General features: G+C 36.0%; 6 protein-coding genes across 10 annotated transcripts in view; 3 read left to right on the top strand and 3 right to left on the bottom strand.

Moving 5' to 3' along the window:
- Positions 1–1,090: 1,090 nt before the first annotated feature.
- On the top strand, positions 1,091–3,539 carry LOC118748644 (protein ORD). The gene is made up of 6 exons (XM_036483228.1): positions 1,091–1,228; positions 1,288–1,910; positions 1,975–2,227; positions 2,286–2,480; positions 2,541–2,609; positions 2,668–3,539. Exons 1-6 carry the CDS (start codon positions 1,214–1,216, stop codon positions 2,908–2,910), a joined length of 1,398 nt encoding a protein of 465 aa, XP_036339121.1. The 5' UTR covers positions 1,091–1,213; the 3' UTR covers positions 2,911–3,539.
- Positions 3,540–5,026: 1,487 nt separating this feature from the next.
- The window catches only part of LOC118748309 (zinc finger protein 62 homolog), a 71,388-nt gene continuing 55,581 nt past the window's right edge, over positions 5,027–20,833 (top strand). Inside the window, exons 1-4 of the mRNA XM_036482683.1 lie at positions 5,027–5,707; positions 5,765–6,465; positions 8,323–8,755; positions 9,238–10,062. Coding sequence (XP_036338576.1) covers positions 5,192–5,707; positions 5,765–6,465; positions 8,323–8,755; positions 9,238–10,062 — 2,475 coding nt within the window. The 5' untranslated portion in view covers positions 5,027–5,191. The remainder of the gene's footprint in view (positions 5,708–5,764; positions 6,466–8,322; positions 8,756–9,237; positions 10,063–20,833) is intronic.
- LOC118748650 (guanine nucleotide-binding protein subunit beta-5) lies at positions 6,505–7,859 on the bottom strand. Its single transcript, XM_036483233.1, has one exon. The coding sequence runs from the start codon at positions 7,738–7,740 to the stop codon at positions 6,679–6,681; it is 1,062 nt and encodes a 353-aa protein (XP_036339126.1). The 5' UTR covers positions 7,741–7,859; the 3' UTR covers positions 6,505–6,678.
- LOC118748642 (zinc finger protein 62 homolog) lies at positions 8,204–10,398 on the top strand. 4 transcript variants are annotated; one of them, XM_036483221.1, is made up of 3 exons: positions 8,204–8,755; positions 9,238–10,211; positions 10,289–10,398. In XM_036483221.1, exons 1-2 carry the CDS (start codon positions 8,252–8,254, stop codon positions 10,180–10,182), a joined length of 1,449 nt encoding a protein of 482 aa, XP_036339114.1. In that variant the 5' UTR covers positions 8,204–8,251; the 3' UTR covers positions 10,183–10,211; positions 10,289–10,398. The 4 variants fall into 4 exon arrangements, with proteins under 4 accessions (XP_036339114.1, XP_036339113.1, XP_036339112.1 ...); XM_036483220.1 differs by having other exon boundaries at positions 9,238–10,215; XM_036483219.1 differs by having other exon boundaries at positions 9,238–10,231.
- On the bottom strand, positions 11,238–12,643 carry LOC118748651 (endothelial lipase-like). 2 transcript variants are annotated; one of them, XM_036483236.1, is made up of 3 exons: positions 12,372–12,643; positions 12,137–12,314; positions 11,238–12,066 (listed from the first exon to the last, which is right to left on the bottom strand). In XM_036483236.1, exons 1-3 carry the CDS (start codon positions 12,403–12,405, stop codon positions 11,280–11,282), a joined length of 999 nt encoding a protein of 332 aa, XP_036339129.1. In that variant the 5' UTR covers positions 12,406–12,643; the 3' UTR covers positions 11,238–11,279. The 2 variants fall into 2 exon arrangements, with proteins under 2 accessions (XP_036339129.1, XP_036339128.1); XM_036483235.1 differs by having other exon boundaries at positions 12,137–12,643.
- LOC118748645 (TNF receptor-associated factor 6) lies at positions 18,486–20,818 on the bottom strand. The gene has a single exon (XM_036483229.1). The coding sequence runs from the start codon at positions 20,573–20,575 to the stop codon at positions 19,256–19,258; it is 1,320 nt and encodes a 439-aa protein (XP_036339122.1). The 5' UTR covers positions 20,576–20,818; the 3' UTR covers positions 18,486–19,255.

Genomic DNA, 20,833 nt, shown 5'->3' with positions numbered 1-20,833 from the left:
AAGTTTTGGTTAAACATGAACAATTAACAGCTACGCGAACGAACCTATTGCCATCGGCGCCACCTTCTGTATTCTCTCCACCGTGCTTTTAAGGAGGGAAATATGTTATTTTCTGACTCTTTTTTGAGCTCATAATGATGGTTACAACTCAACGAACGCGATTTTTTAGCAACTTAAGACTTGCACATTATTACTCTAGAATTAAATGGCATACCCAAAAAAATTCTAAAAAATCTGAATAAAAAGTTGAAAATTTAGCTGAAACTTTGCAGATTTTTCATAATTTTTGCACAAAGTTTGAAATCTGGATTAATGTGGTGTTTGTTATATAATGAGCTAGACTTTTATGGAAAAATAATAAAGATTAAATAAACCAAAGAAAAATAGTCAAAATTTATCAAAATGTTGCTGGCTAAATTAGCTGATCACAAGTGTACATGTATTTCGCACGTTTAATAATATAGAGATGTAACTCATAATTCGCGTTTTTGGAGATTTCGTTATGCAATTAATAAGCTTGATAAGTAGAAATGTCCAGTCTAACAGATAATTAAACTTCCCAAATATGGCGAAGATATTTTTCTTTCCATCTGTATTTTTCAAAAATTGCTCGTGTAAATGGTAATTCAAAAATCGCTTGCTTCAAGGTAGACAGCAGCTCAACTTTTGCAGGCGATTATCGCCTGTCAAAAAATTGCCTCATGTAAATGCAGCTTAATAGATACTTGTATTTTTATTGGTTGACTGTTATGTTTGGATTAAAGTGTGTTTGCATTGTTCAACTTTGCGTTCAACATTTGCGTTCAACTCAGCGCAGGGTTGCACGAAAAAAAGTTAAATAGCTAAAAATATCAAAATATGAAAAAATATCAAAATATTCGCCATAAAAAGGTGTTTGCATTGTTCAACTTTGCATTCAACTTCTGGTTGAACGGCGTTTCAACTAAAAGCTTTCAACAAAGTTGGTTGCCAGCCAACATTTAGCCATTCAACTTTTTTTCGTGCATCCCTGCGTTGAGTTGAACGTAAATGTTGAACGCAAAGTTGAACAATGCAAACACTGCTTTAGTTTCCGTCAAATTTGTCTAGTAGGGAAGCTCATCTCAAATTTATTTTTCTATTCGTACTGTACCTGCTTTTATTCGTACTAAAGATGCCGTCTCGCGGAAGTAAAATATGCAAATAGTGCAACGGTTTGACAGCTAAAGCGGAAATGTTCTTCGAGGAGGTAAAAAATAGTGTTTTTTTATTTTAATGAAACATATTAGTACAATTGTTTGTTTACAGATAGAAATCAGCAATATACTTGACTGTGCTCATGTGAAGCTACATTTCAGACAAAGACAAAGCACGGTTTACATTGTACAAGGAGGTTATAATTGCCCAGTCCGCCGTGCCGTTAGCGCCGCAGTTAAATTTATCTGTAGCGGCCAATATGCATGCATTGAATCACTAGTTAGTTTCAAAAATCTACATGAAGGCTATGTCCGTGTAGTACTACTCATTCCGAAAGGAGTTGCTGAAAAAACCACTCATATTTCTACAGCGTCGATGGGCAGCCATGATGTCGAAAGTGATAGTGATAGTGATGTACCATGTACATCACGACAAGCGCTGGCTCGAGAACAAAGGCGAAAGCTTCGTCGACAACGTAACGTGCAGTTGCTTGAAACACGCCAACAACAATTTCAAAAAGTTGAGGCTCTGCGTGACTTCCGCTGTAGTCCAGAGTTGATCGAATATACCGTTGATGATGGAGTGAAGCAAAAGTGCAGTATATACGCTTTCCAGGGAAAATTTCACACAAATATCGACTATATTTTGCAACAACCACAGGTATCATGCCACGCATTTACTGGCAACTGGTTGCAATTTATTACTACGAAATTAAATGGGTGCATGAATCGAGAGTGAGTATCCAAGCACATGTTAGAGAACCGTTTTCATTCGTTTAATCCTTCCTCCTTGTTAAAGCGAAAAAATTGCAAAATTGTTTGGATGTTTTGTAAAACTATTTTTAAAAAACCACTACAACGAACGTGATTTACTGCCCAAGTTAACAACTTGTTGCATTATTGGGCAAACGGCTTTGGACGTAATGTTAGCTGCGGATGCTTTGAAGATTTTCAATGATGTACGCGTTGCTTTTGAATATATTACGTGTCTGGAGTACACAGTTTGGTTTTTAATCCCATACAAAGGACGTTATGTGTCGGTGGAAGAAGTGGTAATGAAAACTAATACAGTTTAAGTTGCAAGATTTCACTTTTTTTATTCAATCCAAGAGTGGAGAAAATTTTAAATTCGAGAATATTTACACGTGCATAAAATTGAAAACGGAAAATCAAAATACGTGCAGAGAGTATATATGGTCCGATGCTCAGCGCGTAGTTCAAGATCTGTTATTTATCGCATTTCAATTGGTAATGTGTTTTCACCTCAAAAGTGGTATAGTATATTTGCAAGAAGAACTCAATTCAGTAAGTGGGTTTGGTATTGTTATATGTTTATACATCCGTGCTAAACATTACCTATTTTAGGTTAAGGATTATCAAATTATGCAATTAGTAATTACAGCTCACTTGCAAAATAATGGAAGCGACATAAATGTAAACGATGCGAGTTCGTGCGACGTATATAAATATTTATTTTCCTATTTTAATTTAGTTTTGGCCCCAAAAAAATTACTTACAGCGGATAATAGAGGCTTGCAACAAAATGCGAATTACCGCCATCATTGACTACCCTGGAGGTTTACCAGTAGCACCCATAAATGGAAATTTAATAAAATGTTTCAAGGACCAAATAACTGGTAAATGGGGTTTGAAAGTCGTGAACAATGCTAGTTCTTGCGGAGCACAACAATTAATCAAAACACTGGAAGAGGGTTTGAAAGATTATCAACCGTAACCGTAAGTTATGTATTAAAAAAAAAAAAACCTTTTTGTTGTAATATAAAGGTGACTGCAAAATTTTTTATAATTGTCTATTTTTATTTCGAAACAGTGTAAACTGTGTAAAGGCTTAGACCGAAAATAATCGTCATGTAACAGCGGTGGGCGGAGCGTTTTCTGCTGCCTAGCGTTAACGCCGAATTGTCATACCTAAACAAAGCGGCCACGCTACGTCAAATGTAGAAATAACAACAACAATACTTAACAGTTTCGTCGTTTTCTGAAGCCAACTTCATCTCTTCACTCTCTGTCAAATGCGGATTTTCCGATTGATCATCATTGACGCTTCTTCATACAAATTCCCAGAAGATAATTTAGGTAGACTTTCTTAATTAAAGCCATTCTAAGAAGTCTACCCCAGAAGGGCTGAAAAAAGTGCTTCCTTGCATGTCTTCTAGAAGGGCTTATCCATTTACAATTTTAAGTTGCAATTACACATATTTGATATAATCCTTAAGCAAATACTTCAAAGATGTATGATTTTCATAAATTAAAGGAGCAACTTTAAAATAGCTCCTCCAAAAGGCCTTCTGATGTACATGGGTAGTGAAAGAAGAAGCCCTTCAATTTGTGCCACTCCATACAAAAAAGAAAGGAGAAAGGAATGTAGAGTGGAAGGCCTCTTGACTCACAGGACGGCCTTTCGGAAGGGCTTCTTACTCCTGAAATATCTACTGCGTTGTAAGGACAGAATATTTTGATAGCAAGGCAACGCTGGCGCTTTTATTGAGTAATGGCTGTCATTTAGTTAAAAATAATACAGCCACTTAACTTTTCCCCTTTCAATAATTAGGTAGTATTTTTTGGGCACAATAGACCTACCGGTCGCAGTGCCTTACCCAACTAACTATCTATGTAGGTCATATATTTGAAAATCTAAGAATGTTAAATTAAAACATATCTTTGGTTTTTTTCTGGCACGTCGATATTTTTTTTTTTTTTTGGTGACATGTATATTTTAGAATTTTTGGCAATTTGCATTAAAAGCCAAAAATTAATTAATTTAGAATTGAGGTTTTACTTAAAAATCCAACAGTATTAGTTAAAAAACCAAAGTTTATTTTAATTTAACACACCTAAATTTAAAAAAAAATACATATTTATTGGAAGGGAAAAAAGCTAAATTTCACAGACTTATTTAATTGTTATAAATGGCTTTTTGTCGATAGTTTTTAACTGTTATCATTGATACTAAATTTTCATAACCAAAATAAGTATGTATTAAATATGATCGAAAAAAGCGATCCAATTTTAATAGTGATATTATGACTTCTGTGAAACACACTAGATCTTTAAATTGGGATGTACGGCTTACAATTTTGGGGTTTTTAAAAACCCCAATTAAAAAAAGTTCACAAATAAACAAAAACCAAATTTTAAGAAAACATATTTTATTTAAAATTACACTGTTCGACAGCTAAAACCAGCCCGGACTTTGTTACCATTTTCTGAAGGTATACCCATCCAGTAGTAAAACTCTCGATGGATTAGCAAACGGTAGCACGTGGTTTTATTTTATGGCCTACTAAAGTTTGCATTTCCCGCCCCAAGTAGTTTTCAAAAAGTGGAAAAATTGGCTAAAATAAATGTTTGAGCGAAATTAAAGGTTAAGACATATATAGTAAAATTTCATGGGCTGAATTTGTTTATTCATTCTGAACGTTTGGAATAAACTTTTTTGTTTACTTATTCTTTAGAACGCTCCTGGTGAAATGGGATTATCCGGAATGTATAAAGAAACGCAGCCATGGGAAATATTTACGCAGAACATTTTAACCCATTAGCTCTCGCCTGAAATGGTCGTTTTGACCCTTAGACCGTAGAAAATTATTCTTGGGAAATTTTACTGGGGGTCTTCTGAGGCAAAAACTCAGACATTTATTTTAACCAGTTTTTCCACTTTTGTGAAAACTACTTAGGGCGGGACATGAAAACTTTAGTAGGTAAAATAAAATACGAGCTAACATTTTTAAATCCATCAAGTGTTTTAATACTGGACATGTATACTTTCAGAAAATATTAGCAAAGCCCTGCCTGGTTTGAATTTCATAAAATTGTAGCATAGTGTTATTCATTTGAAAATCGCATGCGATAATTGAAACATGTGTACATAAATAATCGGTTTGCCGAGACGTATGGCTTGAACTGAATTAGCAGCACTGATGAAAATTTGTTGACAATTGGCATATAAACAAAATTGCTTATCAAAAGTCAAGGTTTTTTTTTTTTTAAGGAAAATGCTGCGAAATTGTACGCTGCCTTCTAGTTATGAACAAACTAGGACCAGCGTAAGATGCGGAGAAATTATTTGTTACGACAATGCGAACTTCACTATAATTTGTGTGCTATGCAAGATGAAGCTCTTTGAGTTCGATGACTTCATGTTGCATTACCAGAACGTGCACTTGCGAGGCACTGTGCATGACAGCGATAGTGATAAAGATGGTGAACTTGAGGCATGTATAAAAGACGAGGAGTTTGAAAATGTGGAGTATTTAGCTGAATTGGACGAATGTGGCGTAAGCCCCAAATGTGAAATCAAGCCAGTAAGCATACTGAGCGAAGCCACAACAAGCGAGAAGAAAATTATGTCACCTAAAAGAGAAACGGTGGAAGAGGATGATGGGGACAATCCAAATGAATATGACATTACAGAAGATGCTGGGACTATGTCTGACGACGAATTCGATGATGACGATGTTGAAGATTTGGATGTGAATAATGGAAACGACGATAATGTTATTTTGAAAAAGGTAAATTCCCGCTTACTTGTATGCTAAAGCAAGTTTAATACCCAGACGATTTTTTAGCCTAGAAAGCCAAAAGAGTACTCTTGTGCGCACTGCCAAAAATCTTATACCACTGAACGAATACTGAAGCTTCATATAAACATGAAGCATCTGAGACCAAAGGACTTCAAATGCGATCAATGCGAAGCTGAGTTCACAGAGCAGAGATCTTTGGACTCGCATATACGAAAGGAACATATAGGGTTTTCGTGTACACAATGTAACCGTGCTTATAAAAATTCGCGATCCTTACGTGTACACCTAAAATCACATAAAGGTTTGAAGGAATTTGTATGTAATTTTGAGAATTGTGGTAAGGCCTTTGTTACTTCATCACGTCTCAAAGTCCATCAAAGAATTCATACGGATGAACGAAATTATATATGCGAAATATGCGGATATCGTACACGGCAAAAGGATGCACTTGTTGTACATAAGAGGACCCACACCGGGGAAAAACCTTTTGAATGTGCCACATGTGGGCGGCGATTTATGTCGGCCTCTTTACTTAATGAACACAAGCCAATGCACTCTACAGAACGTCCACATAAGTGTGATGTATGTGGAGCCGCATTTTCTCGCAGCAAAGCATTATATCATCACAAACATTTGCATTTAGGAATCAAAAAATTTGTCTGCAAGTTGTGCGGGCGTGCTTATGCCCAAATGGCAGGACTGGCGGGTCATATGCGACAGCATAAAGCGGAGGAACATAGCCTTCTCAATTAATAACTTTTGTGATTAGGATTAAAAAAAAAATCCATTTACACTTCCGTGTTATTGGCTAAAAACATTTAATAAGTTAATTTTAAGGTTATAATACGAGTAACAAATAGGTAACATTCAAATTTTAATCTCATTGTGTACAATTTAATGGCAACAATAAATCGCTATTATATAATTTATTTATATAACATTTCACATTTCGACGTGAATTAGGCCCATACGCGTATGGTATAATCCCAACTACCGGTAGATAGTGCAGTACCATCTGGCGAAACCTGCACACACGATACCTTATTTTCATGTCCGTAGAGGAGACATATACGCTCAGATTTAAGCGTATCCCAGAGATTGACTGTGTAATCATTATAACCTGCAAACAGCAGTCGTCCGCTTACAGAAAAATCTACCGAGTTAACGCCAAATATGATACTCTCCTTTGCGAATACAGCCACTTCCCGGTCCGCACGCATATCGAATAAGCGACAGCTACTATCATCTGAGCCGGTTGCTATTGCGTCCCCGCTGGGATGAAACTTGACGGTATTCACGTCTGACTGATGACCTTCAAACGATTGAACAACATGGCCTGACCGCATATCCCAAATAAAAGCCATTCGATCGCAACTTCCGGAGACAAATGTATTTCCGGTTTCATTTGGCGCCAAATCAATCGCCATAACGTCACCAGAATGGCCGTGAAAGCTTTGCAGCAACTGTCCACTTTCTACATCCCATAGTGCACAAGTTGAATCCCCACTACCTGTAAGGATTTGCTGATCAGAATTTGGATAAATGCAGCACGACATGTAGCTGGTGTGCGTGCCAACCGTTCGCTTTTTGGCAGCCATTTCCTCATCTGAAGTAATAGGGTAAACAGTAACCTTATTGTCTAAACCCCCACATGCAACAAAATTGCCTGATGGTGAGTAGGCACAAGCCATAATCCATGTAGTGGGCATCGTTATAAAATGCTCCTTATTTGTAGTGAATGCGTCCCAGATAATTAATCGTCCATCTTGTGATGAAGAAATAATATGGCGTTTATCTGGACTCCAGTCGGTACATAGAACCTTAGCCTGATGACCTTTAAGTACTTTGCGAGGTTTAATGTTTACAAAAGCGATTTGCTCGAGTCGCTCTGCTACTGTCCATAGGTTAATATCATTTAACTTTGCACGTTCCTCCTCTAGTTTAATTTTTAAATTTTCTGCCTCTTTCAATAAGCTGGCCATCTTGTCACTGGTATTAGTCGTTGCAGCGCAATCGGACATTGTTTTCTGGGACCTTTAATTAACACAAATTTTCCAGAGTCAAAATTTATTATTAAATCAGAATCGTTGAAGATTTTACTGCAAGTCCTTTGTATGCAATATCGAATACATAAAAATCAATAATTGTTTACAAATACAGTGGGCAGTTGGTTTTTGGTTTAGTGCGGCAGCACTGGTAGAAGCTACAGCAGAGCTGACGAGATTATTTTATTACTACCTACCACAATATACTTGTCGAGTAGATTATTTAAAATTGATTTGGAAGTGCTTATAAAGTAGTGAATTTGTGAAAAAGTAGAGAGCAAAATATGTATGTACGTGTTGGGAGTAAAAAAATATTTACCCGGCATCACTAGACCATGTAGAGATCAGACTTGGCAGCACTGGTTGCATTTTTGACATATGCTATTAAAAAGTGAGTTTTTTGTTGTCGTGGATTTCGCTATTTGCTTAAATATTTTCCATTTTTAGAACTTTAAAAGAATAAAATTCACCATATTAAATCACGAAAATGTTAAAACTTGTGCCGCCGGATGCGAGTAAATTTCATAACTTCAAATGTGGTGAGATTTATTGCCTAAGCTCGAATACCTACAATGTGGCGTGTTGTTTGTGCGGCATCAAAGTAGAGTTCGAGCAGTTCCCTCAACATTTCCAAGATGAGCATCTGACGCCCAAAGACGAAAAAGTTGAAAAGAGTACCTCAAATGTCTCTGAGACCATCAAAGTTGACGTAGATCCCATAAAAAGCGAAGAAGAATACCTCAGTGACGATGGAGGGGAGTCTGTGGGCTTTGATGCCCCAGATTCGGATCCCGACGAACCTACAGTTGAAGAGAAGCCATTTGACTTCGTTGACTTACAGAAATTAGAGGAGAGCATTGAGGAGCGAGAAGAGAAGTCTAAGCGCAAAAAAGATGTAGATGATGACGATGATAGTGACACAAATTCAACCGATGACAAAAGGGATGCAAATGATGCGGATTGGCACCCAAACGATTCCTCAGATGAGGAGGTAAGTTCACGTCTTGAACTAGATGGAAACTTGATTAAGGACACGTTACACGTTGAAAAAGTTTCTTTCTATATACCGCATTTGAAAGTCTTGTCTATATGAAAAGAAATAGTAGAAGTTCAACAATTCCCTTTTAATGCCGGATCGAGGTCAGGGTGTCTAATGTATTAAAACACATGAAAAATCACAATTTTCCCTTTATGCATGTAAAACGAGACAGTTGTTGGTTAGCTCAAATTAATTAAATATGAATACGATCTCCGGAGGAGAGAGAAATATATTGGAAAAATAATGTATTTTCATGTGTTTAATACAGTAAACACTCTGACCACGCGCCGACATTAAGAATAAATCAAAAAGGTCGCAGTAAAACAGTTCAACAATTCCTTTTGATTCCATTAAATGCGAGTTGATTTCATTCTATATAAACTGTTGTATTGCAGAATTTGATATTCACCATTTTTTGTTTACCTTTTGATCAGAAACCAAAACCACAAGAAGATATTGATTCACTTCCGTACCCTTGTCCGGACTGCATGCGATCATACAAAACAAAACGCAGCATGTTAACACATCACCGACAAACCCATAACCCGAAAAAAAGAAAGCCCAAGGAGCCAAATATGAAATTCAAATGTGAGGAATGTGGTGAACTATTCAGGGCTGAGAGAAATTTGCGAGCCCATAAGTGGAAACATACCGGCATTGTATGCGATATTTGTGGCAAGAAATTTTCACAAACTGGTAACCTGCAACGTCATAAAATTCGGCACACTGGCATAAAGGCCCACAAATGTCAGGAATGTGGCAATGATTTCTTCACTGATAAAGAGTTGAAGGCTCACATGTTGCGCCATACCGGCGAAAGGCCGGTAGTTTGTGAGATTTGTGGAAAGCGTTGCCGTGACCACGGCGTTTATAAAGCGCATATGCGTAGGCACACTGGAGAAAGGCCGGCGAAATGCGAAGTTTGCGGCAAAGCATTTTACAGCTTCCATGATCTGAATGTACATGCGGTAACACATAGCAGCGAGCGGCCATTCGCATGCGACATGTGTGGTTCAACATTTCAAAGGAAGAAGTCTCTACGAGTACATAAAAAGTTACATTCTAAAGATCGCAAACACGAATGCAAAGTGTGCGGCAAAACGTTTGCGCAATCAGGAGGCTTGAATGCACATATGCGAACTCACGATGCAGCATTGAGTCGAAGTATTGTGGGCACTGCCAGTGCAATCGCTGGCACTGTTGCTTTAGATGGTGTTGGTACTAGTGCCAGTATGGCTCTGCCAAGTAGTGGAATCGGGGTAGTTTTCGGAACGGCTGTCAATACCGTGAATCCTGTTAATTCTATTGGTGATGCTCTATTGGGAGTGACTACTGTGCTCAGTGGGACCGGCTCAACAATGGATTCTGTCACTAATTAATCCTTTCAAGAATTCGCTAGGATAACACTGTATGTATGTACACGTATATGTATGTGTTTGTATGTATATGTTTTGAAATAATTTTAAAATTCAAATTTTTATCTAGCTTAAGATCATCACAATGGAAAGTGCACGTGTGCATTTTAGTATAGCAAGCACATGATTTATAATAAATTGATTATTTAGAAATACATACATTAAAATTTGACGCACTAATTTTATACTATTTAATATCAAACTTTTGCGGGTTCGAATATGTATGTAGATTTAAAAGCTACGTATATTTACGGAAAATTCACCATCATAATCGATTTATTTTCGCTTCCTTCATGCGCTCGCAAAGCAGATTCGTTGGTGAAGGCGAACGAGGTCCAATTTGCAGGATAAATGCTGCTAAAGCACATCGAGCGCTGCATATCCACGCGCCATTTTTTGAACCAGTTCATTGAACATCCAGAGTTATCAAAAACGCGCCGAATTGGCTTCTTGGGATTATAGAAGAAAGCAGAACTAGGAATAGCAAAACATGCACTTCTTTTAAAGCAATCACTACATAGATCAGTGAGAGTATGATCAAATCGTGAACCTGGCACTGGAAATATAAATTTTTTAAATCCAAATCCAAAAACCATAAATTCAAACAACATAAAATTTTAAACAGACGGGCCCCCTAATCGGCGTTTACTCCCGGACACTCAATAATTTATACACAGCTGAACCCTTCCAACAACCAACCAACCGGAATCAAATTTGGGACATCCACACTAGTTCACCTTGTAGTGTGACCTAAACTCCAACGATGTGAACTGTACAGGCATTTAAGAGGTTGCAGGAAGCTTGAGTTCCCATGCGATACTTCGAAATGCAGTAGTCGTCCAAGAAGCTACCTCTCCCGGCCGAATCTTTATAGACCCACATTAAGTCGAGCATATTTACAAATGGCATTCAGACCTGACGAACATCACACACCAGTTCTTCATAGCTGGGCTGTCTGAGTAGAAATATTAAGACCGCGCGAAATTCCACAGAAGCAACAATAACAACAAATTTGACTATTACTAAAAAGGGAGATCATGATCGAAATTTTTATTATTAGTTCACACATCACGATCGTCGACTGTATACTCCGCAACGCTTGCGCTTGCTTTATTCCTTCTTTCAATCAATACTCCGAAAGGAGATGCTGCGTTAGTTGTAAAATAGTACATGCCCGCATTTTGATCTATCTGTAATGGATCACCGAATTCTACATGCGTTGCACTTTGATTACAACCACTTTTCGATGAAACTTCAGTAAAATCACCACATCCGTAAATTGGTGCAAATGAGTAGCCGCGCACAGCTTCTGCGAACAAAGTGACGCTACGGCTGTGAGAGCATGCACCATCTAAATCTAATCCACAACCAGGTTGCACGCGACCCCAATTCGGATAGAATGACGCAGTGCCGATGGGATTTAGGAAACCCTTTAAATTACCATTTGTGTGTATGCTTAGCACAAATTTGGCATCATCACTGGATATACGTGTGTCTGGACTGTTGTAATCGTAAAGTGGAGAAGCTGCATCCAATGAAACTATGGCAGCAATATTTCCACGCTTTACAAGTTTCCCACTAAATCCGGCTGCATGTGCGCCCATGCTGTGACCTATCACCACCACTTTGTCAAAGCTCAATTGGAATTGTTCGTTTAGGAAATCCAAAAACTCGGCTATATTTTCACCTACGACCGGCACCTTTGCGCGTGCTGATAAATAATTCAATTTCGCATATGGATACCAATCAACGGAAATTATATTGTAATCCTGTTGTTTGAAGTAGGCGCGTCGCAGTAAACCATTTGGGGAAGTTGTATAGTTTCCACCCCAGCCGTGTATCAGAACTCTTAAATGGATAAATGCATTGTTAAGTGCAACAGAAGAGAAAGGTCTTTTGAAAATCTTCTCAAACTTACTTTGTGTGTCGACTTTTGTCGAAGAGCGATTTTTTTACGGAATCTACATCCCCAATACTAAGCTCTTGTGGCTCTTCTGGATTTGAAGCAGTGTAAAGGTAGAAATGTACTTTGTTTGTGGTTGGCGTCTCAGCCATATCCAGAAGACTCACGCGCAAGGGATAGGCAACTACAGTTCCTTTGAAATGGAAGATATATTGAAAGGTTGAGAAAAATCTTCTTAACTTATACTTACCTAAAAAGCCCCAAATCAGTACCAGCCCTTTCATGTTTAACGGATCGCTAAGAAAAGTTTACTCAAACCATACACGATAATCAGCGCTCTATATATCGCCAGATTATGTTTTTTAAGCCGTTAATTACTTAATACATTTTCAACAGATTAGATAAAGTGGGGTTTAATACCGCCAGTCATGTTTAACGGTAATCGGCAATTGTATTGAATTGCGATGATTATCTATGTTCACGTTTGCGTGCAGAAAGCGTGATTTTACTGCTTATTTATGGGCCTACATAAATAACTTCAATTGTAGAGCAAACGTTATATTTGTTATCGCAAAAGTGTATTTTTAAGTAGACTAAAATGAAATTTGATTACAGTTATTGATATAGAGTTATTAACGAGCGAAGTTTAAAAAAAGGAACAGTTCGGCGCCTTCGTCTTGGTCTGCGGGCTTTGTTTCAACGTAGAATACGTGGTATGGATAAGAGCACGTCCAAGTCAAAAACGAAAGCTCACACTAAAAAAAATATCGATTACAAAAGCGATAATAATATCGATAAAAACATCTATAGAAAAATCGGTGAAAATATCGATATCGAAATCGATAATAATATTGATAGCAAAATCAATAAAAATATCGATAACTAAATCGATTACAAAATCTATAAATCGATTATATGGCGTTTCCACGCTTCGTAATTCGCTCTCCCTCCAGCACTTTTTCTAGTTATAGAATAATATGAATAAAATATTCTCTATATAAATTAAAATTGTTGATGATAACTTAAATTTTAGCTCCATCTTCGATATTCGCCGTACACAAAAATAATAGGGATATTCGCGATTCGGTGCATAAGAGCTGACAAATTTATGCAATTGCAGAAATAACCCATGGATTGTGAGCGACCTTTATTAAACTGTGATGGTAAAACTTTTTTAATCAACTGATAGAAATGCAATGCAATGATGCTAGGCCATTTGCACCGGATCGCGAATAGCCCTGATAATAAATAGCGAAGAACCAGAACAAGAACTAGATCTGTCAAACAAATTACTAATGTGTGGCGTGGAAACAGGGTAATTCACGAATTACTTAGCGAGTTACTTAGAGAGCAAATTATGAATTACAAAATCTATAAATCGATTACAAAATCGATAACAAAGTCGATACAAAATCGATTAATAAGTCGATAACAAAATCGATAAAAATATCAATAACAATATCAATAGCAATATCGATAATAAAACCTATAAAAATATCGATAACAAAAGCGACAACAATATCGATAGCAAAATCGATAAAATATATCGGTACCAAAACTGATAAAAATATTGACGACAAAATCGAGCTTACACAAAATTTTACTGTTTGGCCGAGCTTTTCTCACAAAAGGGAGGGACCTACACATTTACTCCGACTCCGAACGATTGGATTTTTATGAGAAGCTGATTTTCATGGCATGCCGATGGGCGACCGCTGTTAAGAAAAAACCTTTTTTTCTCAATTTTTTTTATGTATTCTACATAATTCATATATTTATTGTGGTATTTTTATTTTTTGTTAATTTTAATTTAAAATTTAATTTATTTCATTAATGTTCGGGTTTATATGGAATAATAAGTGTTGAAGTGAAGAAATAAATAGTTTTTTTTGCTCAATAATGCCTCACTGGATTTTTTTATGCGGTTTTTTAAAATTTTTTACATAGAGTATCTGAATTTATGCGGTTTTTGAAAATGCTGGAACGCATCCCCTGTTTTTGTATGAAAGTAAAGAACTTTTTTATGCGGATTTTTTTTTATGCGGCTTTCTGAGGAACGCATGTACCGCATAAAAAGAGACCTAAGTGTATTTGACTATTGAATATATTTAGCCAGAATTTTTGTTTATCCATTTTGACAGCTGCTAGTTTCTGCTGGTAAAAATTTTACTGGCAGAAATTAGCAGGAGAGCCAAAAAAGTAAGAGCGTAAGAACGAGTGAGAGCTGCTTAAGAACGAGAGAGAGCTGCTAGTTTCTGCTAGTTTTTTGGGTTAAGAAACGCTTTCCAGCAGAAATTAGTGATTATTTGTGATAATTATCTGTTAAGAAACAAAGCTATACATACACATGCTATCAGTTGACTGTCTCTTGTTTGTTTTTACCACACTTCTTTAGTGAACTTTTTGTGACATTCTTATTGAATACCCAAACCATCTCAAGTCACAAAAAGAGTCACTATTTCATAGTCTCAAATTTAGTGACTTGAGAGGAGGTTGACTTTCTGAATACAAGCATACATAAGTCTAACTTACAAGCAGTTTTAGCGAAAACATTCAAGAATTTTAAATGAGACGCAAGAATTTATTTATAAGAATTTTTAAATTTTTGGTTTTTACTTGATTTTATGTGGTGCGTTCATGTAACACTGTGTGCAAACTCTTAAATTTACGTGTTTCATAAGTTTACACGTAAATCTCAAATCAAGGCGTTTTTTAGCAACTTCCAATTACCCCAATAAACATTGGGCTTGGTTAACAATTCGAAAATGATTGGAAAACAATATTTTTTCCAAGTCTCACCTTCGATAACTAATGTGGAATAGATTAGTCGATTCGAGAACTAGGCCATTCTCCATTATCGAATTGAAATTTTAATGAGAGTTATTTTCTTTTTTTCCATTCGAAAATTAGCTGGATTTCACTTCCTCCGATTTTGTCAAGAGGGAGCGAGAAAACTGTGTTCTGAGCAAACCTCGAACCTGTGCCAAAATGTTTATAGGGATCTATTAATTCTGAATAAAAAAATTTTGATGAAAGTGCTACAAATTTTCACCTAAATTTCAAACTTTTTTCTTGGAAGTGTTAGCATTTTTTCGAGTACTGTTTTTTAGCCCCTTCAATTTTAGTCTTCTAATGTGCAAGTTTGAAGTGACTAAAAGTTACCGTTGATTTTTTGAATTTTTTTCGCCAAAGGTGTTGCGGATTTCTTCCATATTCTAAAAAATTTAGTTTATTCATTTTATTAAGCCAAATCTAGAAGACCCTTCTTAAATTTTGACTTTCTATTTTTTTAACATTTAGTCATACAAGTGTCACGAAGCGCCAGATTGGAAATATATGTATGTATGTATGTGTGTACATATTAGGAGTGTTCGCTATGCAAAAAATTTGTACAAGTTGGTAGCAATTATTACCAAATCGTGTTCGTTTAGCCAAAAACCCAGTAAAACTTACAAGGAGAGAGCACAATTTTGACATTTTATTTGGAGGGGAAGTTGCAAATTCGTGCTGGGAAAATTTTTGCCAGTAAGAATTTGCAAGCAGGATTGTGGCACACGGCTGCATTTTTGTCAACATTAATTTGAATCAACGGTATCGTTAAATTTAAAAATGAACAATCTTGTTGCGATTTACTAATGAAAGAAGTATGTAAATATTCGTTTATTCAACTAATTTAATTAATTCCAAACATTTGAAAGGTACTCGGCTGAAAAAGCTGTATTCGTAATCGGAACGCACTCGACACCACTGTCGATATAGGAAATCCGACAGTGACTTCCACAATGAAATTGAAGCGTATGTTGAAGAAAGTCAGAATAAGAAGAAATAAACGTATAGGTCCTGTTTTCGTTTCCAACTGAAATAATTTAAAAAATTTATTATGCTCGTAATGCAACCGTGGACGCCAGCTGGCAGTGAAGCTTGCTAATGTTTGCTAATTCCTGTTCGCGCAAAATTTAGTAAGTTTCTCTCTTTGGGAGAGTAAGGTACCTTGTTCTCTGAATTTTGTTACTGGCTAATTCTTACTGGCAGTTGCATAGCGAACACTCCTATTAGTTGTGTTCTTTTACAAATTATCCAGTAACTTGCGAGTAATTCTCCAGTAACTTAATTTCTGAGAATTCGCTCTCATAGCACAAAAGTACAAGAACGCAAAACCAGTAATAATTTGCAAGTTTTACGAACAGCTGATTAATTTGTTGTTTATTCGCAGCTAGTTCCTATTAAAACAATATATATTATATTTAAATAGGTTTATTTTGTCAATTTCAACTATGAAAACCTCATAAACATGTCTTTTATTAGTTTTAATTCCACCCAGCAACATGCGATCAGCAGTTTTTCTCACTTGCAAGTTCTTACTTGCAAAAATTTATCCAGTAAAAACTAGTAACTTCTCCTCAGAAAGAAATGTCAATTTGCGCTCTCAATTTCCCCTTTCTTACAAGTTTTTTGGGTACAAGAACACCAAAACGTGATAGTTAGTACAAACTATCGCGTACAAGAACGCTACTATTGTTATCATCAATGCAAAAGGATTTTTGGAAGATGTTTTTTAATAGTTCCTTAGGTCTTGTAAGAGTTAGGGTAGGTTTTAAAATGTAGGGTAGATAAATTTTAAAAGCTACTTGAGAAAACGGCACTTAAAATTAATAAAGAAAAATCAAAACTACGGAATTATGTATCTAAGTTTTATACTATTTATTATTCACATTTTTGTGTTTAGATATATATTATACCTTTGTAAGTATACATTACAATATTTTGATAAACACATATTTTTAGTATTGCATTTCCGTATATTTTTCTTTGTATATAATTTTGAGCGAAATAAGTTGCCGTACAAAAACCCAAAAGGGGCAACATTCCATCTAAAATTGTTTACTTAAATCTACGAGTAAAACTAGTTTATCTCTACGTATTTCTTTGAATAAGTATTACGACAATAAATAAGGTAAAACGGGTAGCATAAATGCATACAAAATAAATGGTCAAATATACATACATATACATATATGTATATATTTAATACCACGACATAAAATACTAACATCAAAAAAATAGTTAAAATATTCAAATTTGTATTCAGTGCCGAACAGAAGTATCGCCACAGTGAATTTTTCGCAATATACGCAAAGTTCCTTATTCTTATTTATTTTCGATACACCAGAAAACGTAATAACAAAATCTCTAAACTTTGTGCAAAACTCAGGAAAATTCATTAAATTTGCAGACTAATTTGCAACCTTTTATTCAGTTTTTTTAGAAAATTTAGAAAAATTCTAAGTATGTAGTTTTATAGCCCATTCAAATTAAGTATATAAAAGTGCAAGTTTGAAGTCGCTAGAAAATCGCATTGATTTTTGGTAATTTTTTTTTTACGCAAGTTCTTCCATACAAAGTAATTCGACAATTATTTTTTGTATGGAGAAAATGAGCAACACCTTCCACTAAAAAATTTCCAAAAATCAACGCGATTTTCTACCGACTTCAAACTTGCACTTTGTTATACTTAATTTGAATGGGCTATAAAACTGCATACATAGAATTTTTCTAAATTTTCTAAAAAACTGAATAAAAAGTTGCAAATTAGTGTGCAAATTTAATGCATTTTCCTGAGTTTTGCACAAAGTTTAGAAATTTTGTTATTACGTTTTCTGGTGTAAAATGAACTATATTTTTTATAAAAAATTATCGAAAATAAATTAGAATAATAAAAAACTTTGCATATATTGGTGAAAAATTCACTGTGCCAATACTTTTGTTCGTCACTTTATATAAATGACGAGGCTGTGAAGCAACTATTTGTTTAGAAAACCGCTTAGAAAGGAGACATAAATGCGGCCACCACCCAATCAAACTGAGTTGATAAAATCGCACATTCTCTAATATTTAACTTTCTGCCTTTTTAGTTCGAAACACATAATTTATTTACGTAGTCAGTTTCCAACCATATTTCTCATTTATTTAATATAATTAAAAACTAGCAAAAAATTTAACTCATGAAATTACTTTCACTTTATGAACAATTGTTTCCATTAATTTTTATTGAAAATGTAGTTCATTCTATAACACAAACCATATATCGTTACCTTAATTCACAATGAGACTTTTTTCGAAATGAAATAGGAGATATTAAAGTACACCTTCAATAAAAATTTTAAAGAAATAAGAAACTGCTTGCAGCGCATTGTGTTATGCTCCTTAACAGGGAGCATTTTTGCCTCGTCGTGCAGGTTCTGTCAAACCCACGCGAACGCCACAGCCAACGCGAAAGTTCTATGTGGACCGGCCTTTATCGGCTACAAAACAGCATACGAGAAAATTAAAAAAAAAATCGGATTAAAGTTTTAAAAACTAAAAATTTGTTGACAATTTTTGGCAAATCTGTTGAATTTTCGTAAAATATCAAATGTGAAACTTTTATTTATATGGTATGTTATAATCGAAGCCTCCAAACCATACTGTGCTAAGTCTAAGTCTAAAAGCTTAAACAGACGGCAGCGTTGATCCGGATTAACTCGGACTTAATCCAAGTTAATCCGGATCAAATGCAGTTAATTCCCGAGTTGATCCGGATCAACGCTGCCGTCTGTTTATGCTTTAAGGTGACTTAGCATGGTACGGTTTGAAGGTGTCGATATGTATACATGTATACATGTAAAATGCATTTTAATACAAAATTAATGAAAAAATAAATCATGCAAAATATTGTGAATATTATATTAGAACGAGGTGTATGCTAACTTTTGACTCTAAATGTATATTACTTGGATAAGCTCGTCTCAAAAATTTTTAGCAGGATACCGCTAAAAGTTTTCACTACTTTGTATGTATGTATATCATAATGAAAGTTATCTGCGAGTTTTGTTACCATCGTTGGCATTTGCGTAGGCATATTCAGTCCTAGTAACAATTTTTCATATGCATGTAGATATCTACATATGTATGTATTTATGTATGTATTCCCCCTTCCCTCTATAACAAAACTGTTTTGATTAGCTCTGTCGAGGAACAGTACATGTATGTATATAGATACATACATATCTATTTAGTTTTTAATATACATAAATACTTGCCTACGTCTCTTGTTGCGCTCCAGCCCTGCTTTCTTCTACTTGATCTTATCTGACCTTAAACTATATTTATTTGTATTTTGATGACCACTTTATCATTCTCACAGAAGCCTTTGTGCATTACATCCGCTATTTTAGCGTATTCCACGAAACCAAAACCACGTGTGCTTATGCGTTCCCGTGGTTTATGGAAGGCCATAACTTCTGGTTTTGTCATAATAGTGTCATGTTGCGAGAGACTGGGATCGTGAGGATGTATCATGCATAGTTTGATGCGTCCTTTGAATGGCCAATCTAAATGAAAATCATTTTCCGATTGCATTAAATGTACATGTAGACTTAGTAAATTGACGTGTCTTGGCTGTATGTTAAGACGTGCACAGAAACGGTAGCCATGCGGCGAGGTATAAAAATCGCGTGAATAAAGTAAATTATTTGCATCGGCACGTAGTTGTTCCACTACGTTACGAAAATTTGTTATTTCCCAGACGATTGTTCCATTGCTGTAGCGTGGATCGATTTGCTGACGTGTGGCCAATTGCTTTGTGAGATTTTCTAACTTTACATCCTGTTCTCTTACGCGCTGCTCTAGTACCACAATACGTTGGTACATCGTTTGTATAAGTTGTTCGTCAGCTTCATTTGCATATTGCGGTGGAGGTGGTGGTAGCACGCCATTTACCTTGCCACCAATAGCCGATGGGAGTTTCTGTGGATTCCATGTGGAAACTGCTGTTTGCTGGAATGCCTGCAACATTAGTTGCATGTGGTGCGGCATATCCTCTTTAAGATGTTCTTCGAGTGCATTTGTTTCGGGCCGCCCGACAAAGTCGCACTTTACACTTGCAAATGGGCATTTTTCCTCGGCGTTCTCCAGCCTCCTGTAGGGACAAGTTGGCAAATGACGATCCACTTCTATTGGTGAGGCTACCACTGCGCAACCCAGTGGCGAATTGGGGCACTTGTGCTTAAGTTGTTCGATTTCGCGTCTAGTAAAGTTGTCCGGGAAGATATCGTGTTCGGTAGAAAGCTTTGTGTTATCCAACGGACAACACTGATTGTGATTGTTTAGCCATTCTGTGAGGCAAGATTTGCAAAACCGATGACCGCAAGTGGTGATGACAGGCTCATTCAGCCAGTGAATACAGATAGCACATTCATACCTTGCATCCGATTCATGGAAGTCAGTATCATCAGAGGTGCTGGAAGCCGGTGCGGGCACATACGATTTGGATATCGCTAACGAATTGGGCGGTATAGATGCTGGTGATTTATTATTTTCTGCTGAGTTGTGGTGATGATGAGAATGTCCTTGCTGATACGGCTGCTGTTGCTGTTGTCTAGCTTGTCTACCTGTGCTGTTTTGTGAGTTTTGCATGTTGTGACAAATACAACAAGTGTACAAAATTGTATACGAAAGCCACTTTCACCTCATGAAACACAGATAGAGAATATACACATAAATTAATGGTATAAAACTGCAAAATAAAATATCTACAAACAGCCTGAAGGAATGTTTATGAGTACATATCGATTTTCGTATTGTCATGGATATCCATGGTATTATGACCAATTTGACGTTTCCTATTTCCTAATTGAAATGTCATGAAAATGGGGTTGGAAATAACAGAAAAAA

This window comes from Rhagoletis pomonella, unplaced genomic scaffold (genome assembly GCF_013731165.1).
Source record: "Rhagoletis pomonella isolate Grant_MI unplaced genomic scaffold, Rhpom_1.0 Rhpom_scaffold_00013, whole genome shotgun sequence".
Taxonomy (NCBI): domain Eukaryota; kingdom Metazoa; phylum Arthropoda; class Insecta; order Diptera; family Tephritidae; genus Rhagoletis; species Rhagoletis pomonella.
This window is presented reverse-complemented; position numbering and strand designations above follow the sequence as displayed.